The sequence below is a fragment of the Plodia interpunctella genome, chromosome 1, assembly GCF_027563975.2.
Source record: "Plodia interpunctella isolate USDA-ARS_2022_Savannah chromosome 1, ilPloInte3.2, whole genome shotgun sequence".
In the NCBI taxonomy this organism is placed as follows: domain Eukaryota; kingdom Metazoa; phylum Arthropoda; class Insecta; order Lepidoptera; family Pyralidae; genus Plodia; species Plodia interpunctella.
The window spans coordinates 11,749,605-11,774,709 of NC_071294.1; the positions used below are offsets into that span (position 1 = coordinate 11,749,605).

Sequence of the window (25,105 nt, forward strand, 5' to 3'; positions counted from 1 at the left end):
TAGCATAACATTTTGATGCGTAGTTTGAAACTCAGGCCACAGCAAAGCGCGTGGGCATTCATGATGTTACAGGCCTACGGACAAAGGCGGCGGTGACGAATTCCCATTATACAGCATCCCCCAAATATTATCCCAAACATTGTCAGCGATGAACTATAAATTGGAAACAGATACAGAATCACGCCTACATCATACGCGCGTTACCTAGGATCTTTTACCAAAGTACCCTGTAATGACACTGCCTCTCCCTTCAAACCGGAAAACAACAAGGCGAGCACTGCTTTTTGGTGGCTGAAATATGAGAGTATTTGGGTACCACATTCAGATGACCTTTGAATCAGTTAAGACATCCTTGTCAAGAGAGAAGACTGTTATTGTGTACCGTTAAATCTTCATTCTTTTTTGAACGTATTATTTTCCCATTATTTCAACACATATTATATTCTCAATACATCAATATCAATCACGTGTGGTCACCCGAAGACAATTAAATTCAACCGAAGATTGTGTTTTGACTCACCGGCATTTTTTTGGAGACCATTTAAATGTTTGGACGCTATTAGCAATGCTAGAAGGAAAATTACATTCGTTTCTTACCTCCACCTCGAGTTTTAATTCATTTGCCCATGTATAATTATTGGGTTTTTGTGTGACTAACGGTTACCGAATACTTTTTTGGGTATTGCGAAAACGTGATGTAAACTTCGACTTATTCACGGTTTGTTTAATTCGTGGTCTACATAACATACGTGTATGACTTCAGCTTGGAGAAGCGGCGGTGGTGTAATGGTCAAGACGCCTGCATGTGGACCGAAAGATCCCAGGTTCGAATCCTACTCGTGCCACATGAGTTTGTATACTAATCACATGAGTTTGTTTTCATAGCACCATTCACCACCACTTGCTTCCGGTGAAGGAAAACTTCGTGAGGAAACCTGCACACTGGTTGATTATTATTAACTTGTGTGTGAAATGGGGAAGGCAATGGCAAACCACTCCATTAATAATGCCAAGAAAGTTGTTGTGTGTGTTTCATTCCAAGCACAAAACACTTCACTTTGATCCAAGAATATACAGATCCAGAAGAAGATTATGCAATACCTTGACACATAACACTGCCTTCTTTAGACGTCATTACTGTTTCCTTGCTTCTTACATATAAAATAATATTAACGCCAATTGGATATTTTTCCAAAGTCCACTATTCAAACTTATTTACTTACATTGGACTACTGTGAGACGGAATCTTTGATTACTGTTTTAAACTAAGCAAGTATAGCTTTCATTCCACGTTAATTAAACTTAATTCTACATATAATATACCTACATAGAACATAAGTTTAGTTAAGAACATATCTAATGCAACAAAAGACTGTACTTCTCTTACTGCGGGTGGGTGTCCTGGAGGCCTGAAATACAGGTTTAACCTAGTTTAGGCTCCAGTCTAACTCCCAATACATACTTATGTATTGTGTTGTTGTGGAAAATAAATATTTTTTCATTTCATTTCATTCCACGTAATGACCACGACCCGCAGCCATGAGGAATACGACTATGAAGAAGAAGATGACTTCGGCATATTTTGTATTCGCTATGCTCTTTTTTCACAATACGATAACTTTGTCTCTATATTCTCTGTATGCATTTCTCGTCCGCGCGTGAAGGTTGCATTCTCGACGCCGAAGCCCAAAATTAGTCTATAAAACAAATTTTAAATCTTAAAGGGGCGGCTCGGCTCTGATTTTTGATTTTTGACTGCTGTCTTTGCTTATCGCTGTCAAGACTTTATTTATTTTATTTTATTTATGTATATCCCTTAATCGCCGGGCACGACAAGATAACGATTTCAGTGCATAGGTGAGATGATAATCGTTAGGCAGTATAGGGTTGATTCTATATAGTAATTACTATTACTTTAAAAATCATACTAGACTAGACTTTCCTAGAAGAAGTGTCCACACAAAGACCTTTTGTCTGCTATGACCCTATCAATATCAACAGACACCATTGATCTTTTCAAAGATGGCGGCGCAAGAACCTTTTAAGTTGCGACCATAAAGGTGCCCACACACTGGCTAATGAGCTGTGGAGATTTACGGGCTATAAATAATGTTAGTCGGTAATGACCTTATGCGTATGGTACACGACTTGTGAGTGGAATTGTTGTCATGTGGAGAATAGGAATGGGAGTTAATAGTTGTATGGGTGGAGGTACAGTCAACAGCAAATCTATTACTCGCCATAAAGGTTCATGCAGGGTAATTTAATGTACTGTTCACTGTACAATGCGCGATACCAAAGAGACATGATGACGTATCCATTTTCTTGCCCAGCGCTGTAGAATTATTTTGAATTGAATTTATTTACGTCAGGTCGACACTTTAGAGGTACAAGCATGGAACTTTTTTTAATGTGATGTAGATAACACTGATAATATTCATTCCTAGCGCCCAAACACTTTTATTCGGGCTGAATTCATGAAGCCATTCAGTTTTGGCAAAAAGGTATTTAGTATAGTCAGCCGTGTGGCGTTCGGTTCGTATTTGCCATTGACACAAAAAAGAAAAACACTTTTTTTATTTTAGTAAAATGTTAGTGAACATACCGGAAGCAGGTGGCGGTCGATGAAAATCATTGTACACAAACATACGTCAAAAATACGGAGGAAAATCTAGCACCTATTTATGTCCTGTTGTAACTTTCAGCTTTGATCACAAGTTGCCTAATTTAGAGCCATCGTTCTGTCTCTGAGCATTGTCCCAGCTACTTCCTCAGCTGTTAAACATCGCAGCCCAAAGTCTGCCTTACTGTTTTTTCTTCTCCTATGACATAGTAAGTAACCACCCCTTCATTTTTCAATTATATAAGATATTTGTTAAATGAACATTCGTGCAGCAGCTAGCTGACATACCTACCAACTGGATCTTGATACAATTTCACTAATTGTCCAACTATAAACATCATAGGGAGGTAGTTATAGGTCTCACCTGATTTACCGACCGTCAAGCTCTGATTTACAATTGTCGTAAAACTTATTTTTCTACGATACTCCCCGCAATTGGGTGTCGTAAACGCCTTGCTCGTCTCGTTAATGTGTTTGTTGATGCGATGTAAAAAATTTGATTACTTTCAGCCAATACACTTAATTAAAATTGAGGTTAAATTATTCTACGGCTTGATTTATTGGGATATTCCAAGAAAGACAAAACCTAACAGTGTGTAGACATACAAATTTCTTTCCAAAATGGTAGATATGATGAATGAAGCGGACCTCGAAATATAACCGAAGAATGCACTTAGGTGCTTTGTCTCATCCACACTTTACCTTTTGCAGACAATTGCCACACATCCTCGACAACATCAAGCCAGTGCATGGGTTTATCGATTAGATCGTTTAGAAAGTACTCTTCATAGTCTTATTTCTTCATGGCTGAGGGTCGTGGTAATTACGTGGAATGAAACACAACAAGTTTCTTGGCACTATTAATGGCGTGGTTTGCCATTGCCTTCTCCATTTCATACACAAGTTAATAATGATGTTTTCCTTCACCGGAAGCAAGTGGTGGTTGATGTAAGCTACTATACACGGGTCAGATTGGTATATTGGTACTCATGTGGCACGAGTAGGATTCGAACCTGGGACCATTCGATTCAGAGGCGTTCGTCTTAATCATTACACCACAATTGCTTCGAAAAGTTCATTAACTGGTAAACCAAACCAATGGTCTACATTGTTTGGACAAGTATACTGATCGAGAAAATTGATCGATCGTTCCGGACGGACCATTAACCATCTAGCAGCGGAGGTTTGTACTTTTTAAAAGCTATGGAGCATCACAGATTGTATACTTTTTCTGTCATCCTCTTTCAGCTAAAGGTTGACTGTAAGAGATTGCCATTGTTCCATTAAATATTTGTACTTTTGTTACATTTTATGGGCATAATTAAAATATTTTGTGTGGTACCATAGCGCGGGTTACACTCAGGTGTTCAAACATTTTTAGCAATTAAAGTATGTTTTATAGTGACCTTGAAAGGTGAATAAAATATAATCGAAATACAATTAACTGCACGGGCCGAGACGGTCGTCGAACCCGAGTACCTACAACTTTATGGCCGTATGTCCAAATTGATCGCCGAACCGAGTGCGAAAACACTGAGTCACTACATATCTCATACGAGTAATTTTCGTGATATATTTCCTCAATTCTAAATATTATCTTTAAGGTAAGTACGGTTAGGATTTTCTGAGAAGGTAATGAAAAACCCAGATGTGTGATATCTCGTCCAGCATGGTGACGCTTTGAGATTTAGGCTGAAATAACAGCCGTGCGACCGAGGTCCATATGCCACTAATATTATAAATGCAAAAGTTTTTATTTGAGTTATTTAATCACGTAAAATCTACCGGACGGTTTGCGATGAAATTTATTACACGGGTAGGTTTAGTTACTTTAGATTTTTATGCCGAATTTTAGTTTCCAGACTATAAACCAAATAGCTCATTTGTCTAATTGGGGTCCATTTGTGAACTATATACTAATATTTCTATTCTATGAAATAGATTACAAATGCAACATTATTTTGCAATGTTTGAATGAATTAATGAACATTTATTGCCAAAAATTGAACACCACAACACAAAATAATGATAACAAACATATAAGTAAAAAAAAAATCATACACAAGTAAAAACAAGTGTGTAAGCAGAGTTGTCACGTTGTGCTGTAGGTTCATTTCTGCAATACATACAGCATATGTTGCTGTCACGGGTCACGGGCGAGTGTGGCACATAAAATACATAAATATTATCAGGTCAGTCATGTGGTATATGTATATACATATAATAAACATGAATATGTAATTGACCGAGTGAGCGAAGCGAGCGAGATCCACAATTCCACACTTGGGGCAAAAATACATTTTTTATATGTTTGTCATTTAATAAAGACCTTTTAAGGAATTCAACAAAACTTAATTTAGGTGTTCAATTAAATAAATAAACCCGCGTAAAATGAAACATTACATGCCTATTTCGGGCAGATGCGTAAAAATAAAACCAAAATCAAGTCCACATAGGATTTTTTTGTTTCGCACTGCGGCGGTCAGCACTCCAATCATCTATTAACTTATAAATAACTATATCTCATTAAAATGGTCGGGACCGGTTTAATTAACTTCAAAGGGCCACGTTAAATGTGTCGTGGAGTAATTGCCGACAAATGTAATGCACAAGAGCTTAAAATAAAGTAGAAAAAACGACCAAAATCAACGTAGGTATACGACGGCGCGTCCTAATGTTTAAATTTTTGGGTTTTTGGTAATTTAGGTTGTATAAAATGAATCGTTTTTGCAATATTTAATGTTTTATCACTAAGTAGTGCTTAGGCATATAGCTTTATTTTAGGCACTTTTGACCAAATCGGTCGACAGTCATTAAATTAATATCATAAAATCGAGTAGCAACAAGTCCAAAGTATAAAAACGATGTAATAATAAAAAGGCAATTTCGAATTTTAAAACAAGAACGTCGTCAAGAAAAAACAGAAAAAACGTTGTGACGGGAGCTGACGGGATGCGTAGAATCCGGGAGCGGCGCGTGCGCAACGGGATTGTGCGTAAACGCAGGACTGGGCGAGGTTTTGAATGGGATATATCAGACAAATTGTTTTTTTTTTTTGTAGTGAAAACCTTGCTCGCGGCAATCTTTAGACGTTTGTGGATAGGTTAGTAATTCAAATACAATTTTTCTAATTCAAAGTTCTTTTTTCAACTTAGGATGATATAATACATCCCTAGCCTTGAGCTTAGTTCGCCATTTTCATTTTTTATAATAAAATTAAATACTTAAATAAAAATCACTTAATGACTTTTTTTACTTAAATAAAACAAATTTACTAAAAACAAAGTCTACTGCTACTTAGAAAAACAACATTCCTATATAAATAGCTATTGAATACAGCAATGGAATTAGCAATTTAATTTGAATATTTTTATGTACTTATTGTTGCAATAAACAAAATGGCGGCAGGTGTGGCGAATTTTTAGGATGTATAAATCTCTGTGAATATAATAATAAAAATAAATAAGAGGGCACACAACTGTTCAGTTTATAACTATGAATTATTCATAAGTATTGAAGCCACAGGTCGATATTGGTAACAAATGTTTGGCGATGTTCGAACCAACATCGTAATGTTTGATCTGATATTAATTTTAAGTAGGTAAGGTAAGGAAATCAACGTTTAAACTCTCATTATTGTAGCACGTTCTGCACGTGTGTGCTGAATTGTAATAGTATTTGTTTGAATATTTTCAGATTTTATTACATAAGCTTAGGACGTTAATAAGTTTTAAATAACAAAATCCTTACATTCTAAAGCAAAGTTCTCTACCGCCTATGTCTGTCTGTCTGTTGGCGACAAACTCAAGAGTTACTGCACGGATTTTCATGCCGTTTTCACCAATACATAGTGTGGTTCCCTAGGAAGGTTTAGGGGTATTATTTATTCTGTTTTTACTCGAGCGAAGACGCGACTTGCCGCTAGATATTATATAATATTTGTTATTTGCAGCTTTAGATTTTAGCCATTAAGATACATTGATTTCAACGTTAATTGCGTCTAGAAAGTAAATTTTAAATTATTTTCATGTTGGTTACCAATATTTGCGGCTTCTTACACCATGACAACAAAAGAAATTCCATACTCGACGCGACGATAGCCTATAAATATAAATGCAAAATACTTTTATCTAAACGTACTGTATTTTTATTCAAATGTTTAAAACTGTTTGGCTTTTATTGGCATCACCGTTACAAGATACTTGTCGTCAACAACCACCTTACTTTGGTACTAGCCAAATCACGTTTTCGAGTACCAAGATTGAATGGCAGATACGCTCATTACCATAAACGTGGACAATTTTCGAAGTTCATCTAAAATGTTGTTATTTGATAGAAATTTCTCTGTTGCCTAACGGTTTCTTTCTCAGAATAGACGCCCCGCTGGTTATTTTAATGTGTGTTACAATTCAGTGTCATGGAATATAAAAATAAGGAGAATGTTGTTCAAATGGCTATTGTCAATCCATGTCAAAAATTCATAATAGATAGTAACACAATTTTTAATTTTATTATCGGCAATCAGTTAAGAAAATTCTGTTCTCACTATTAAATCAGTATATTTTAATAACATTTTCGTTATGTCTGTGAGATTGTTCTTCTATTAAACAGGTTTTCCTCATGGATCAAGTTATAACACGGGATTTTTCGAATAAATAAATATTTTAGGACAAATCACACAGATTGAGCTAGCCCAAAAGTAAGTTCGAGACTTGTGTTATGGGATACTAACTCAACGATACTATATTTTATAATAAATACATATATAGATAAACATCCAAGACCCGGGCCAATCAGAAAAATATCATTTTCCATCATGACCCGACCGGGGATCGAATCCGGGACCTCTCGGTTCAGTGGAAAGAACCTTACCACTGCGCCACTGAGGTCATCAAGCCTTCGTTTAAGGTCGTCGAAGGGTCAAGCCTTGAATTCATAGATATTTTTTGAACATACGTAGATAACTAGCCATCGATATCAATTTGAATAATAAAGTCTTCTTAAAAAATATACGCGAAACTCCGCCAAAATAAAATCCCACCACATGCTCTGGACACGTGCTTATTCGCCAAAAACTGTTCTGGAAGTGGGTCAGATTGCCCTTGACTTTCAGGTTTTGTGTCCACGGGCAAACACATGATTGCAAGTGGACCTTTTTCAAAATGACCAGTTATTATAGCCTTTATTTTAGCCCTTTTTAAAAATGCCCATGTTGAGCTGTTGTTCTTGCTACTTCTACTTCGTACTAATATAAAAAATGCGAAAGTTTGTGAGGATGTATCGTGTGAACAGAGACAAACTTATATTACTATAACCTCTACGATATACTATTCCCTCTCTCACCCGCATACCCGGCTTAAATAGCATTTGAAGGTTCGGCTGTGATTTTACTACCGGTCACCGTCAATGGGAATGCTATTGTCGCCTATCAAGTACCTAAACTGTGTCCATTAATCGTACGATATACAAGAGATGATGTGAACTGGTGCTATTTTAGGGTAGAACCACACGCCAATCAATTTACTTATTTTAATGGGCTGAAACCGGGTGTGTAGTAAAAGTCCAGCTTTAGCTGTGCGCTTGCGCATGCCTGCAGGAGCAAAAAGAGTGCCCGCCGTCGCCGTGGCCTTGGGCAGTAACAAATGCAGTGTCTGGGTTGCCAGTGTTGTGAAATTTAAATAAGGAACATTTTTCAAGCTCTGAACATTTTGGCCAGATAACCGAATTTAATTTCAATAATTCTTTTTTTAGAGTTTATGTAGTGTGTTATGTTATACTCTTTTGTCGACTATTTCGTGACGTTTTGTCAGTGAAGACAGTATCTGTACACAAATTGCTTACAGCACATGGTCTTGCCATTATATATGATGGCATGTGCTCTTCATTTGAATGAATTTGATAGTCCGCCATGTTTTTATTACCTGAAAATTTTTCAAATTAAATATAGTTCATCCGGATCCTGGGCAAACCTTCGTCCTGGCCACACCGACACACAGAGGTCACCCTGGGCGGCACACGATAATTGTTATTATTACCGGCCTCATGCGCAGGCGCCGCCGGCAGGTGCGAGAGATTGCGCACGAGCCTTGAATACATACTTTTTTGTTGCCAATTTTTCCTGTGATTTACTAAATCTTGGGTTACGTACAGGATTTTGTAGTAGGTACTCAGAATACATACAGGTTTTAGATTCAGTTTCAGCACAGTATCACGTCTATGTCTCTTACGGGGTAGACAGAGCCGGGCGACTGATCGAGCTTCTTGATGGAATTGATATTAAATAGTGATAGGCTTAACGCATATGAGAGGATCTTCAGTTAATAGCCCTTTCTCGTACAATCTGCGCGGGAGTAGAAGCAGCTAGTGCGTTATATGTTTTTCTTTCGCTCTCTGACCAGCATGGAGCTCTGGAAGATTCACATTTTTATAATAACCTTGAAATACGATCTCATGGATGTTTCTATTAATATTGATTTTTTTGGTAAGTCAATGGAACTAGTAGCAGCTCTCTTGGCAGACCGAATGTGCAATCAGTACGTCAGTGCAGCGGTATTTGCGCGCGCTGGGAATCGAACTCAGGACCTCCAGATAGCGGACCGACGTGGGGACCATTACGCCACGGAGGTTATGATGATGCAATGATAATCTTCGTGTAATATGATTAACGTGGAAAATCGCAACTCTTTTGGACATGAGGAAGTAGGTGTTTAAGTTGCAAGATTTGATTACAGACAGACATACATCAGGACAGGTGAGACTAGAGATAAAAGCTTGTAAACTTATCCCTGTATACTTTAAAGACACTCGTATCTCATGTATAGTCAACAGCACATCAACCTACCCAAATTCATACGGGGTAACTTGATGTGCTGTTGACTGTACCACTCCCATTATAAAAAAAAGCTAGTGTCATATAGCGTTTCTATAGCAATAAAAGTTTTAACACGCTATAAGCTAAATACTGTAATGGTGCACTAAACATAATTCCTTTCATATGGTATTAGACGCGTCGTAAAATATACGTCTCATAGAAACGGTACACCGAACGGTAGCCATTCGGTTTTATAATTCGATATGTATTGTGAAATTATGGTTGGGTCATTAGAATTGCTTGAATAAATGAGTTGGTTTTGAGAACGTTTTTTTTATCATTGTCCAATCCTAATCGTAACTAATATTATAAATGCGAATGTAAGTTTGTTTGTTACATCTTGACGCTCTATCTACTCAACCAATCTTCTTTGATTTTGCATACAGTTTGAAGTATGGAGAAGGACATAGGGTACCTTTCATCCCGTAAAAATAACTGCTCGCGTGGGAAATCACGCGAGCGAAGGCGCGGACAAGCTAGTTTTTGTATAACGCGCTCTTGGACTAAAGTTATGTGATAAGTATATTTAGTAAAATATTTATGACGCCGACCACACATTGTCGCCGAACTCAAGTCAGATGTCGACGCGAATGCGTGATCATTGCGTAGTTTTTGTGAGACGTTTTTATGTACCGCGATGTAAAACCAGCGATGTATGCTGAATCAGCTATAATGTATAGTCGACATAAGATTCACAAATGCAAAATTAAGCTTAACTTTGGAATAATATGCGTTACGTTTTTTCCTTCTGTACTTAATAGTAAGGTCCGTTTTGCTACAGACGGATATTTAATTCATTTGGTGTTTGGAAAGTAAACAATCCCAAAGATGGGTCGATACGGAGTACCTGCAAGTGAGTGCATGCGTGGATGTCAGGTAGTAGAGTCTGTATTAAAATATAAAATGAACTGTTGTGTAAAAGTAGAATTGATTAAAATCAAAATCACAGCAGAGTATTCAAATTTAATTCGCTGACCTCGGGCTTCGCGGCTAAACAGCCCCGAAAACTGGTAACACGCGAAGGTGGAAGAGAGAGAGAGAAGGAGACAGTCGGCTTGTCCCTAAAACATTGTAGTTGACTGTCGTAATTTTTCATTGTTTTGTATCCTCTTTACGATCCACTCACTGGGCTATATCCACCCGTCTTATCCTTATGTGGTCGTCCAAATCAAAAGGGACCTTATGTCGCCCGGCACTTATGCCATTATTGCCATTGTTTTGTATTCGAACAACGGCAATAAAGACCGAAGTGCCTGCCGCCATAGGGTCCCTTTTGATTTGGACGGCTACATATGTTCTCTTCAGTATTAAAACATCGACACTTAAAAATCGTTTGTAGTTACACACCAAAAATTATGATTTCTGTGTGTTAAGTACTACTATGTATTGGGTTTCATAGGTTATGAGCGAGCACTGTCCCGGTAAGGCGTAGGTTCGATTATAGAATTGTTTCATCTCAATAAAAACTCTTAATGAAAAAGCGCACGCATGCACGCGTCTCCGTTTCGCCCGCCTCGGACCCACGCTGATATCCTTCCTTGATAAAAATGTTATTAAATTGTTTTATTCCTACTTCCTAATGTTGATTGAATTTTTTTTCAATTGTCATATTAAACGAAATTCAAATTTAAAACAAATTATTTCCTTACTATTAATAATTTCTAATTTACACAATATATAATGACATTGTGTAAGCGGGAGGCATTATAATTAACTCACGGAAGTATCAAAAATTTACTTAGGTAATTTACTAAATATGCCTAAGATATGTTTTTAAAGCTTCAAATATGAGTTGGGCTATATTGGACATGTAAAAATATTTCATCCCATAATCAACTAACATAACAAACTACCCAAAAAGTGACAAAACGTTATGAATCGTGAAAGAGTCACATTATGATCGCAAAGCGAAATTCTCACGTCCCAGCGACACCTCGATAAATTACCGATATGGCTATATTCCGCAGTTTGCAGTACAATGGAATCCACCTGACTGCGCCCCCCGCCCCGCTCACCGCCCCGCACGGTACGGTTCACAAAAAAATCATATCATATCTCGTTACGATCTACTTTTGTTGCAGTAAATTTCGAGGAGTTTCGAAGATTTGATACGGCATTTTGTGTGATTACTCTTCTTTGTCGAAATTATTTTTTATTATAAGTTTGTTTACGGCCAGTGCATTAATTGTACCCTTTATTGGACAAGAAGATCTCAAATTGAATAAATATTGGGCGCGGGTAAAATTTTCCCTTTTAAAATCTAGGAGTAAAGTTGTAGCCCGCAAGAACATAAAACTGAACGTTTCATTTTCGTATTCCGTATGTTTTATAAATTCATCTTCTAAACCTATAGTTTCCCAAATCTAATTAATAATATAATATGGATTTTAAAAGCGTTTGAAAATAACCTCTACATATTACTTTATGCCGGGCCATAAGACACTGTGTGTGTAATATAAATAAATAAATATAAATATATTAGGACAAATCACACAGATTGAGCTAGCCCCAAAGCAAGTTCGAGACTTGTGTTATGGGATACTAACTCAACGATACTATATTTTATAACAAATACATATATAGATAAACATCCAAGACCCGGGTCAATCAGAAAAAGATAATTTTCCATCATGACCCGACCGGGGGTCGAACCTAAGACCTCTCGGTTCAGTGGCAAGAACTTCACCACTGCGCCACTCGGTGGCGCAGTGGTGAAGTTCGTCATCAAATATGAACAGCTAATGTAGCTAATACATGTAATATTCCCAATTCCGGCCGTAGCATAGCCACGGCACGCAACACCACGTCCACGGTGTAATATAGACACCAAAATATGCCGCATCCATTTCGTATCACTGTTCATAGATCTAACAAGTAATACAGCTTTGGATGCACTTTCGTTTTTATGCAGTCCCCGCATCCACTTAAATCTGACATCACAGCCTACGACCATTTTTTTCTAACGCCATATTCCATTTATCTCTAAAGTCATGATTCCATGCATTGTGCTCGTCGTAAATGCGAAAAAAAAAAGATCACGATCGAGTCGGATCGGAATTAGTGGGTTCCGTATTTGAAACTAATTCATATTATATTTTTCAAACAAATTCTTCGTTGTTGTAAACATTTAGTTTCAATTTTACGAATAGATGGAAAAATGATGGTTTTTTTTTTTAAAAAAACTTGACTTCCGTGACCAAACCTCACCATTCTTGTACTTCTACATTTTACGATCATCCCTTTATTTACATAAAATTTTGTGAGGCGAATATGGTGAGTCAAAGCGACGGGAAACAAAACAATTCTGTTTTTACTAGTTACCACAAGAACCCTAAAACAACTTTGCTTCAAATGATATTGAACGAAAACGCTGGAAGTCATATGCTCAAAAAAGTGTAGATTTGAAAAAAAAAACTTTTTTACTCTTTATAATAGGATTTTGGGATCGGTCGCCCATTGTGCTGCGGTCCTGGTCATTATTGAAGGTTTTTGTTTCGAAATTTAAACTGCTTCTATTTTTCTAAAATATGCATGTGATAGAATATTTTATTTAAAATAAAAATGTTCTTTATTCTGCCAAATATTCAACTATACAAACCAAATATTCAAATATTAACATATGTATTATTTATATATTTTACACTACTAATTTTAATTTCTGCAGGTCGCCTCAGCGGCCAGCTTTCGTCATCCAATGTGCATCGCACCTTTTCGTAAATATATCAACCCATCGTGTCTTTGGTCCTCCTTCCTTTCTCTGGATGATAAATGAATGATGGACGAAGATATTTACAGAATAAATATTTACAGATGGTAAGAGAAAGCAAGGAAGACCAAAGACCATGGAATCTAACCCTCAAATGAAGATACTAAATAATGTTGTCTTTGTTTAAAAAATATGCTTTGTATATTTGCTAATATTTAACGCCCATTTACTGATTTTACGTATTCGTGGAAAATTATTAAGTACAATAGAAAATGTTTAGTATTTAAATTTTTTAACCTGACATTATTTAAAATAAAGCAAAATCCGGCAGCACTGTTGTTGTATCTGTAAATTAAATTGTCTGCAATTAAAATATTGATTTGAAAATCTAAATATAAATCTCAATTAAGATTATTCAAGATATTGCACATTTATTAATTTCTTCTCAAGCCCTGCTTTATCTAAACGCCTTATCTAAAATATACATAATGTATATTAATTTAGCTATTAAACTTAATTAAGTTTTTTTCGGAAACTTTTTATCTAACGCCGTTTTTTATGTGGTGACTTTCTTAGACGATTGATGAATTAACTTATATTCGTTAATTAAATGATTTACATTAAATGATTTTAAGATGTTCTCAATTATTTCAATTACATATAGACAAAAAGGAATTACAATAAGGTTTGACTGACATCGATGTTACAACAGAGCGTAAATGTAAATTAGTAGAAGAAAAATACTTGCTAGACATGTGAACTAGAATATTTCACATTGAGACGAATGTTTCAGGTTTGAAAATGTTTTCGTAATGTCGCGCCCAGAATAAATTTTTTTCGTTGCCTCAAAAATGATTACTTATGTCGCGTCCAGAACCCAGTAAATCGAATTCGTTCATATTTCATTATATCATATAGTGTCATATAAAATTCATATAGCAAATGTTGACTGATGGGGACAATATTGTTGAACGCGTTTCTTCTCAGAAGCAGTGATCGTTCCGAAACGCTAGTAGTTCGTTCGTTCTCACAAAAAAAATTAATACTTAATCTGAAGTAATATAAAATTGCCTATGCTAACGGTTAAGAAGATTTTAATGTCAACGGTCGTGCAGTAAAATGCTTAAAAAATGTCTGCTTTCTTTAAATTTATCGCCCTCATTGACCCCCCGATCTCCACCATCAAAACAGCAGATTAATAAGTCAATTATAATCGTGGAAACTTACCAGTACGTGAATTCAATAAAGAATAAAGCACACATCGGTGACACGGCCAAACCGGTATCAAATACATAAATTTGTCTAAAAAAACATGCCATGCCCACACAAGCGAATTGGTTATTATCTCATTCTATACGTACTCAGGCTATACTCGAAAGATTCATTACGCACTTATTGGCTAGAGAGGGAATGACCATTTTTGTTTAGACGACAGTGAGGTGCGCGTATCGATATAATATTATGTCGATACATCAGACATTCTTTCTTCCAGGCAATTATGTCCCACTAGTAGACGAAAGCTGTAATTTCATTCACTATTATTAAATAATTGTATAACCAAGATCTAATCATCAAACTATTCTAAAAGATCTAAAGCTAAGCTGACACGTGTCTTGATTATTATAATACTAAGCTACTGTTATCTTAGAAACACGACAGGAAAAAGAGCAGTTGAAAAACTCTATTATCTTAGCGCTTTCCGTGTGTCCCGCAGCCGTAAAACATTAGAGCCATCCACTAGTGAGCAGTTGATAAACATCAAATCTGATTTCGATTTCCGAAATCTGCAGAGATGGATATTTTACGTTTGCTATCGAATTTTCATACGACTTTCTCTGAGTTCCGATTATCCTAAAGTAGTGTACGATTGAAACTGTGCCAACTTTGTTTTGTTAGATAAGATTTTATTATCGATACCAACAGCCTATCACTAGCCACAAACCAGTTCGCGTGTTAATTGCGGTACCAAATTCGTATCGAAATAATTTGAATATCCGTAATTTATGGCAACTGCGGGCAAACTAAGTATCATCTTTACTTGAGCCAAGAAGGACTGACTCAAAGTTTAGGTATGATAGTCGATGGACCCCACACGGGGTCTTACACATGCAATTTCTGCATGTGTAAGACATCAACAAAATTGACTACCACACTGCGACTGCCATTGTAATGTAATCGTTTTGAAGCTAAAGAAAATTATAGAATTCGCCAGCTGCATCTCTCTCCGCGAAAATTGATAGTCGATCAAGGGAAATTACTATAAACTTACTATACAATTAAATGTGAAATTCTTATACAGCTAAATGTGGCTTTCGAGTTTTGCAATTCTTTGGCATTGTCTACTCCGTAATACGATATATGCTGCGACTTCGTATGACTGAAATTATCTTATGAGTAGGTTGCTCCAGTCAACACATAAACTTTAGCGTGCGTATAAAACAAATGCATGCCATTTTGTCTAAATACGGCGGCGCGCAGGTTAAAGTCAACTTCATAGTCATAGTGACGCGCGGCATCAATTTATTATGAATGCTCGTACCACGATATAAGTTTCAATATCGTATGAATTTGGTTCGAGAGTGAACCTTCTGTAGCTATTATTTTTATTCTATGACATATACAAGTATCGTCTTTACTCGAGTCAACAATCTGTGTTAACGCATACATTATAACAGCTGACATCCAAAATGGAAACACATTTTATTTTATATTTTTATTTTAATGTTAAACTTCAAACGGCCTGAATTAGATAATGCTACTGGCATTTCTGATTACCAGTCGGTAACTTTAGGTTATTTCTGGGAATAGAATTATTTTAATTAGGCGAAAATACAAGATATATATCTCGTAAATTCTTAACAACTTTATGTTGGAATATTAAGATTGTAAACGACGATAAAATTGTAAATATTTGTTTGAGTTAGTGGTACTTAAACCACCAACAGCGAATTAATATACAAATACATCTCATAGTTTGAAACAAACGTTGAACTATTACAACAAAACGCAGAAACGTAAATAGTGTGAAATTGAGAAGAAACAGTAGAGATATAAAAAGGAACGTGCGCCTTTAATACTTGCATATATTTAGTAGGCCAGTCGTCTAGGAAACTTCCTGGCTGAGGATGCAGTCGAGAAAGCGCTTATAAGACAGAGAGAGACAGAATGGTATTTAACAAGCACTCTTGCGTCTTGCATAATTATCTGCGATTTGCCATAGTAAGTTCATTATAGACTGTAATGATATAATTTATGCATATGTTAATGAGTTACGGTCGAATATTGTCCACGAGGCAGTCGTTATACGTAATTTGGTGTCACACAGAACGTTTCGCCAGACATTAGAACCGCACCTAGTGTAATAAAACCCATCATTTCGATATAAATCCGATTAGAAAACTCCAATATAGCCTAAATGATAATGATCTCAATACATACGTAAAAAGATTTCGTTTGATCATATAGCAACTAGCGTGTGAAATTTTGTAGCGTAAGTATGACACAGTAAGGTGTCTGATAATCAAATTTCAATTGCAATATTATATGTTAACTAGCTGCGCCCCGAGGATCCGCTCCCGTGGGAATTTCGGGATAAAAAGTATTCTATGTGCTATTCCAGGATATATTCTACTCGTGTACCAAGTTTTATCGAAATCCGTCGAGTACATTAAGCGTGATTGTGTAACAAACAACTTCACACGAATCTATACATTCGCATTTACAATATTAGTGGGTTACTAATGTTTATTATATATTTTTTGACATGTTTATTGCATATATTTTGACATTTACTTGTAAAACATATACGTGATTTGTGATCTTCAAGTGTCTGAAAGTAACATAGGTAACATATATATGTTAGATTATGGAAATCGAGTATGTCATGCACACTCAAATGGTCGGGAGGTTCCCTCTATTGTGGTTGAGCTTCGCGATGACTGACTCACGCATTTAGAACATGACTTGAAAATGTGCCTGTGAAGGCCTAATTTCTGAATAAAGATTTCATTTTGATTTTGATTTTGTGCAAAGCTTTGTATGCACGTAATACCACTGTCCATTACACTAGATCATAAATTATCGACTATGCACACGCCACGTAAGACGTTATCTGTAATATTTGTGAAAGTTAGTTGGTCTTCTTTAAATTTTGAATACATATAGTTTGAAGTATGGAGATGGAGATAAGATACTGTTCCCGTGGGAATATCACGCGGGCGAAGCCACGGGCAAAATCTAGTAGGTATATAAAACACAGATGACGCAATATCAGTACAATTACTTAACAAGCAGATGCCATAGTCGTATTACAGATTCATCACAAGAATTCGATTTGCATAAAGATCTCTATCGGATCACAAAAAGATGGTCTGTCTGTACGTAGGCGAGCTGCGTTTAATATTCGTGACATTTATGAACATTCCCTAACTGTACATACATACATATTTTTAATACAACATACAAAGCAGTTATTTCTGTGTATTCTGCTAAACGATCAAATTTATAGCTTCTTTTATGGAATGAGTGGGAATCTATTGTGGCTATTGTCTGTTTCTGTGACCTATTTGTTGGCAGATCAGTTTGAATACTTTATACCAATATGTTGAAATACGTCTGATTTAAAATTATATAATTACTAGCTGCGCCCTGGGGCTTTGATCCCGTGAGAATTTCGGGATAAAAATTACCCTATGTGTTATTCTAGTTTACATTCTACCCGAGTACTAAATTTTCGTAATAATCCGTCCATTACATTTTGCCTGAAAGAGTAACAAAGCTACACGCATACATTCTCACAAAATTTCGTATTTATAATACTAGATAAAAGATACCCTACGTGTTAATCCAGGTATAACCCGTATACCAAATTACATAAAATTCAATCCAGTAGATTTCGCGTGAACGAGTAACAAACTAACACACATACATCCTCACAAACATTCGTGTTTATGATATTAGTAGGATTATCATCCATTTCGTGAGGATTAATAGGGGGATGCCATAATATAATGATTTTTAGCAATATGATGACATTTATTAAGTGTGTTTGAATATGTCTAGTAGATTGGCAAATCATTTAATTCTTAAATGGTGTACTTACATTGTTATATTACTGATAAAAAATTATACGTAAATTTATATAAAAAAAAATGGTAAGCCCTTCTGGCACAATAGGGACCAACACTATTTGAATTAGTTTCTTTCGGCATTTCTTCTCAGCAATGGTCGTCCCGAAATGCTAGTAGTTTGTAGCTTTGGTAAACATCATTTAATTTAGAATATGACGTGAAAAAGTGCCTGTGAAGGCCTAATTTCTGAATAAATGATTTGATTTAAAAATCAATGCTAAAAAAGACTAAAACGGAATATCGGACGCCATCGGCGGTCACAATAAGTAGAGTGCGTATATCGGAACACATTTTATAGCCACTAAACAGAAGGGTAGAGTATTTAGAGATTTACAGCGCCGTTACCGATGAGAAACAAACGCTTAAGGGAATCTATGCCGGATAGAATTTACATTTACTAATAGATAGGTATTTTGTTCCTTACCTGTGGTTAAGGAGTATATAAAGTACCTATCTGTATAAATACTAGTTGTTCACTACTAACTTATAACCCCCCGAACACAATAAATCTTTACAAATTTGTGAACATTTCAAAAACTACTTAACCTATTTTATTGCCCCACGAACTTAAAAATCCTACTTAGCTTTTTAATATCATCAAATGAGAAAACAGACAAACATACTTACGTACAAAATTAAATGATATATTTTTGTCCCAACTTGGTGTTACGCGTTCAATCGCTCATTTAGGACGGTGGTGCGTGTATGAGTGACAGCAACTTCTTTTTATACCACTGGGCAAGCAAACAGGCGTGCGGTCCATCTGATGGGAAGTGGTCACCGCGGCCTATGGACGTCTGCAACACCAGGGGTATAACACGCGCGTTGGCTCAGAATAAATTTTTTCACGCCCTTTTTGTAAAACTTTACGTTATGTGGCCTCGTCTCGTTCAGCTTTAGATAAACAATGTTCACATTGATACACAAATTTATAGATACTGAAACGTTGTAATTTGTTGTTGTCTCTCTCTATATTTGCATCTTTGTTATCTGAAAATAAACGATTTTAATTTTTTTTTAGACGAATGCGATTATGCTATACTTCGTAGTATAAAAAAATCATCTTCAAAAAGTTTTAAGGTTGATACTTCGATTCCTGTTTTTTGTAGGTATCTACATAAAAATTATGGTTTTATAAATTATATTTGTTTGTTGATGAGTCGCTATGCTATGTCAACAGTAATTATGATAAAAAAATCTGACTATAAATTCGTATTTTAATTATAACTTCATCAATAGTATTTTTTTATTGTAATTCATTTATAAAGTTTAATCAAATTTAAAATGTCCTCATAATTTTAATATTTTTGTGTCTAATAAAGATATTATTCAACATTATTAATATTAAGGTGAATCTTGTATGCATTGAACATGTTTTTTTTTTCTAATGTAACTGTTAATGATTTTTAGCAGTCATGAATATTCATGACTGCTAAAATGTTAAATCTAGTTTTAGCTGCTTTTAGACGCTACACGATCACACGTTTCGTCTCTTCATTCTGGACAAACTTGATGGGTCATTTCATTTCTTCTATGCATGTTCTATATCTAAGACATTTCTTGAAATCTGCAAGGAGCTTATGGCCAAGTAGAGTTAGTAGTATGGTAACAGTGGTGACTATTAGATAAACTGTGATTGTTTAAGTCACTTCTGTTATATTTGTGACTTTGTTGCTTATTTTTTCCTTTCCCATTTGAAACTGAAGATTATCAAAGCATGATATGTAAATATTTAAAGATATATTCCCCACAATATAGTATCTATCTGGTTCTGAACTCCTTGAAACCCTATCTCAGCTTGTAGCATTGCAAACATAGCACGACACCGCGAGTTTGGTCAATATAATATCGATAAAAACGCCATTTCGTCCAATCATGATGTACATTTAAGTATCATAAGCAGAATTAACCCAGTTAAAGCCCTTAAAATAAGTACGGTTATATTGACACAAACTTGGTCCTTTGACGCCGCCATTCGATTGCAAAGAATATGAAATATCGAAATTCCGATTAAGTTTCGACAGTATCGATATTAAGCGGTAAAATTCAATTCGAAGTGCATTCGGATGGTGAATTGGAAATGTAATCCTATTGATTTTAGTTTAAGATCCGTCGAGCTTCCAAAGTCATCTTTCAATAGATAGGTATCGTATAAAAAATGCAATTATTTCATTCATCAAATAGCTGTCCTGTAGGGCTCCGATCTTTAGGAATTTTAGAAGAAAGCCTATTTCACTTTACATTCTACTCGTGTACGAAATTTCATGGAAATCCGTCCAGTACATTTTGCGTTATTGAGTATCAAACATACCACATGCACACCCAAACATTTGGCTTTTTAATGTTTCTAGGATATGGAAATAATTAGTTTATGGAATGTATTTTGTGAAAAAGAAAATATGATTAAATACAGATTATGTAAGTTTGAATATTCAACTTTAATATAGGTAGTGTCCATTACACATTTGACAAAACAAATGTAAACCTTTACATCCTATCAATTCCCAAAATAAACTTGTATTAGTGAAAAAATATACCTATGAATTGATTCGATGATCTCATAAATTAGGATAGGCGATGTTTTAGTCCACACCGCTGCATCTTATGAATGAATTAGTCATTTATTCATATTTATTCATATTTTTGACTCAAATAAAATTATAGATGATAATTCGACAGAAATGTGTACTGCTCGATATACAAAACTCAAAACAAAGGTAGACTTTTAAGTTTCCTGCACATAAAATGCGTATGCAGCACAAACGCACCTAGGCAGTGTGGTCCATATGATTTCAATCCACATGGAGCACAGACTTTGAGTGTGTTCGCGTCGCTTAGTCGCGCTGCGTCGTCCCCCGTCGACGGATTACCGCAGAAGAACGTAGAAATTGTATATATGCATCTATACATAACAACGGAGCATGTTTGAGTTGCAATGTACTCCGTCGGTAAGTCGCAACGGACATAAGCAATGGGAACATGCGCATATTCGTGCAATGTCGTGCTGCATATGCATTAGGTGTGCACAGGCCTTAAATTTATGTGAGGATTTTTGGGAACATTCTAGCAAATCTTTTGATACCAGCTGTAGAGGTAGTTCTTAGTTTCTAGATTAAAACATTTTATTAGTTAGTAATTAGCTATCAATTACATTTGTTTCCACATAGAATTAGATTAAAACATGATTCAGTAAGTGTGAGTTGTACCGTAAATTTGACGTCGATTTAAACTGGCGCTTCGCTGACGTTTAGACAAAATGAGCCTACTTTGAGTATTTCTGCGCACGTTAAAGTTAACATCAAAGTTGTCGGTGCAATCCACCCTGAGCACCTATTCATTTTTTATATACTATATTCTACTTACGTATACCTAGTATATTAAGTCTTCATGCTAGATTTAGAAAACCTTACCTTATGATTAAATTAACCATATGCTATACTAATAGTATCCCTATAAATAGACACGACACAACCTACCCAAATTGTGATGAACTCGCCATTACACCTAGTAGTCCGTGGTATCCTTGCAAAATTGATCTTTATTTCATAAGTTTTAATGCACAAAATAGCTTGTCGTCGTTAGTTCCTCTGTATTCTAAGGTTATAAGCTCGAAGTGTAGTCGTCTAGAGTTGTCAAAACGTGTGATCGTGGCGCGGTGTGACGTCACGTGGTGCGCAGGGCGCGGGCGGCGAGCGGCGCGGGCGCAGCAAGCGGCCGTCCGGGAGCTCCACCGCGTCCGGGCCCCTGGGCCGCGGGGCTCTGTCCGACCCTGACATCCAGGGCCGGCTCCAGCCTAACCTCGACGCGTTCTGGGTTCGTATCTGTGTGTGGTTGTCGATGTTGTTGGTGATTGGTGTTATTGCATGCTGTTTTGATCTTCTATGAGTGTTTACTTCTACTATGGTTATATTATGTATGGATTCACAGGTCGTTTTTAGGTAAGCATTAAATGAAATTAATAAACTAGTTGTTCGCTACGAACATAATAAATTTTTAGAAAATTGTGAATATTTCAAAAACGGCTTGACCGATTTTATTGCCCCACAAACTTAAAAATTTTATTGGTAGATCGGACCAACGGTTCCAAAGTTATCGCGTTACAAATATACATACATACAAAAAATGTATTTTTGCCTCAAGTTTTGCCCCAAGTAGAATGGTAGACTGGCTCGCTTTGCTCGCTCGGTCACAAAATTTCAATATTTCGACCTTTTTAGAATTTTTTTTCTCTGCGAAATGTGAAATTGTGAGTAGTTTTGAAATAAGCCGGCCCGAAAGTAATGGGTTTCTGGTTATTTTATTGTAAATTACAACGAAGAAACTAAATAGCTACATCTAAAACAGTATTCATCATATTTTTTTACAAGTTAAAGTTATTAAACTAAAATCTCGTACTCAATTCACAATATCTATCGGTTAATGCCACATTTAAAAACATTAAACGTTATAAGAATTTTAACTGTGACCGGTTTACAGACCTCCACACTGGCAAAAGACTCATTACCTCGAAACAACAAATAAACTTTCTCTATAAGCAAATCTAGCTCTTATTCTTGTAGTAATAAGTGCGTCGTATGGCCGTCGATTCGTATAATTTATTGCACATTGCGCGGATGGCCGTTCCCAGACGTTTTTTTAAAATTTAATTCCTATATCGGAATACCGAACGATTTTAATAGAAACCGTTGATATTGTTTATGTCCGAGTACCGACTTTAATGTGGCGCTCAAACTTTATGGAGATTTAAAAAAGAAATATAAAAAATAAAAACATTGAATTTTTTTTTATCTAGTGTTTTTTCTGTGGAAACTGAATTTTATGCTATGTTTTCTTACTTTCATTAAATTACAATTACAAAAGTCGATATCTAATTTTACAGTTATCATTTTCATACACAACGATTAGTTCGTTGTCGATATTCGATTCTGTCTCGACGAAACCTATCAATCAAAGTTCGTAGCATTGCTACGAGCATCTACGCGAGTGCTACGAGTCTCGTAGCACTCACAGTTTGGGAAGCTACGTTTATCGACGCTCGTGTTTTATGGCACATTATGTCATAATAATATTTTTTACTTAGCACATTTGTTTACGTTGTCCGTGTGGGTGCTACACACACATATAGATTTATGTTAGGCGAAACAGAACACATATTTGTGTGTGCATGATGGTCAGCTGTGGGCGTAGTTTTTTTTACATTATTTTCCGTGATTTCTAATAAAATATACCTGAAGATTTGTGTTTCGTTAGTTAACAAATAAATATACATATTATTATCAAAATCTTCGGGTGTTGATTAGTCAATTATTAAGCAGGGATATATATAAAGCCTGGCGCCATTGCTCCGTCGTGTTCCATCTGATCGACGCAGAGCGTTGGCGCTCGGCATCGATTCCCGACGTTGTTTCAACGACAGATGTCAACGCAACGGAGGATGAGCCACGGAGCAACGGGACAGGCATTTAGGCGCAATTAGAATATGTTTCTTATCACTTCAAATGATTTATAAAAGCCCCACTAGACTGTACGTCATGGCAGCTGCAATATTACCTCACGGTCTAAGGTCAAGTAAAACGTGAAACGCTTTATAATTCTTATGTCCTCGGGTCTACCAGATTATCAGTTTATGTGTTTTCACGGTACGATATTGTGTTACACGGTGGGCCAATTTTGGGGTTCGGTCCAGTTTTGGGGAAACCATAATTTATTTTTTCCTAGCTGTATATAGCCCACTATTTATTATTTTTTGCTCAGGCAAGGGACATGATCTATATACGAATGGTAAAATATATGGTATTGGTAGATAGTTGGTTATAATATGACTACATAGTATAGTATAAAACAATGTCGCTTTATCTGTCCCTATATCCCTATGTATGCTTAGTGGTAAGGTTCTTGCCACTGAACCGAGAGGTCCCGGGTTCGATCCCCGGTCGGGTCATGATGGAAAATGATCTTTTCCTGATTGGCCCGGGTCTTGGATGTTTATCTATATATGTATTTGTTATAAAATATAGTATCGTTGAGTTAGTATCCCATAACACAAGTCTCGAACTTACTTTGGGGCTAGCTCAATCTGTGTGATTTGTCCTAATATATTTATTTATATTTATTTATTTATCTTTAAAACTACGCAACGAATTTTGATGCGGGTTTTATTTATATATATAGTTTGATTCCTGAGGAAGGTTTAGGTGTATAATTTATTAAGGTTTTACCCGAGCGAAGCAGGGACGGGCCGCTAGTTATACATAAAAAATAAAATTATTGAATTGTTCAATATCAAAAATGTATAAGTTATGATATTTATATAAGTATATAACCTAAAAAGCTTGCCCGATTCACTCTTGACTAGTATTAAATTTTTTTAAAGTCTGTTCCTTTCGGTTATGGAGACGCCCAATTAGCGTTAGGTTCGCGTTCGGCTTTTGTTACGAGTGATTTATGACTGAATGTACTTGTTTATTTGTACCGCATAATTGTGAACTAAAATTAAACGACCAAGGGCCAACTAAAATTGGATTCGGTCTGATGAAACTAGTTGAGTTTTAGCGATGCGACTGTTTGTTTTCGAGAATCGATTTGAAACGTCTGTTTTGTGGTTTTAGGATTTAATTTATGTATGATGCAAACATATGACCGTGTTGGTTACTCGGTTGTCGTATTTTAGTTGGAATAAAACTAACACATAGAGCAACTAGCCTTAACACATAGTGTAAACTTGTATCATACACGATACAACTGTAGGTATCATGTATGTTGTATTCAAATTCAAA

At 35.9% G+C, this 25,105-nt stretch overlaps 1 protein-coding gene and 1 long non-coding RNA gene across 13 annotated transcripts in view; one reads left to right on the plus strand and one right to left on the minus strand.

The window, feature by feature from the left end:
* LOC128674846 (uncharacterized) overlaps positions 1-25,105 on the minus strand; it is a 93,312-nt gene that overhangs the window by 10,108 nt on the left and 58,099 nt on the right. The window lies entirely within an intron of this gene.
* The window catches only part of Ca-beta (Ca2+-channel-protein-beta-subunit), a 136,129-nt gene that overhangs the window by 8,173 nt on the left and 102,851 nt on the right, over positions 1-25,105 (plus strand). For 10 of the 12 annotated variants that reach the window (XR_008405189.2, XR_008405188.2, XM_053752774.2 and 7 more), the window contains exon 3: positions 22,008-22,142. The exons of the other annotated variants lie outside the window; for them this stretch is intronic. Coding sequence is in view for 8 of the 10 variants with exons in the window: in XM_053752774.2 (XP_053608749.1) it covers positions 22,008-22,142 (135 nt within the window). In the remaining 2 variants the exon portion in view is untranslated. The remainder of the gene's footprint in view (positions 1-22,007; positions 22,143-25,105) is intronic. 12 annotated transcript variants of the gene reach the window in all.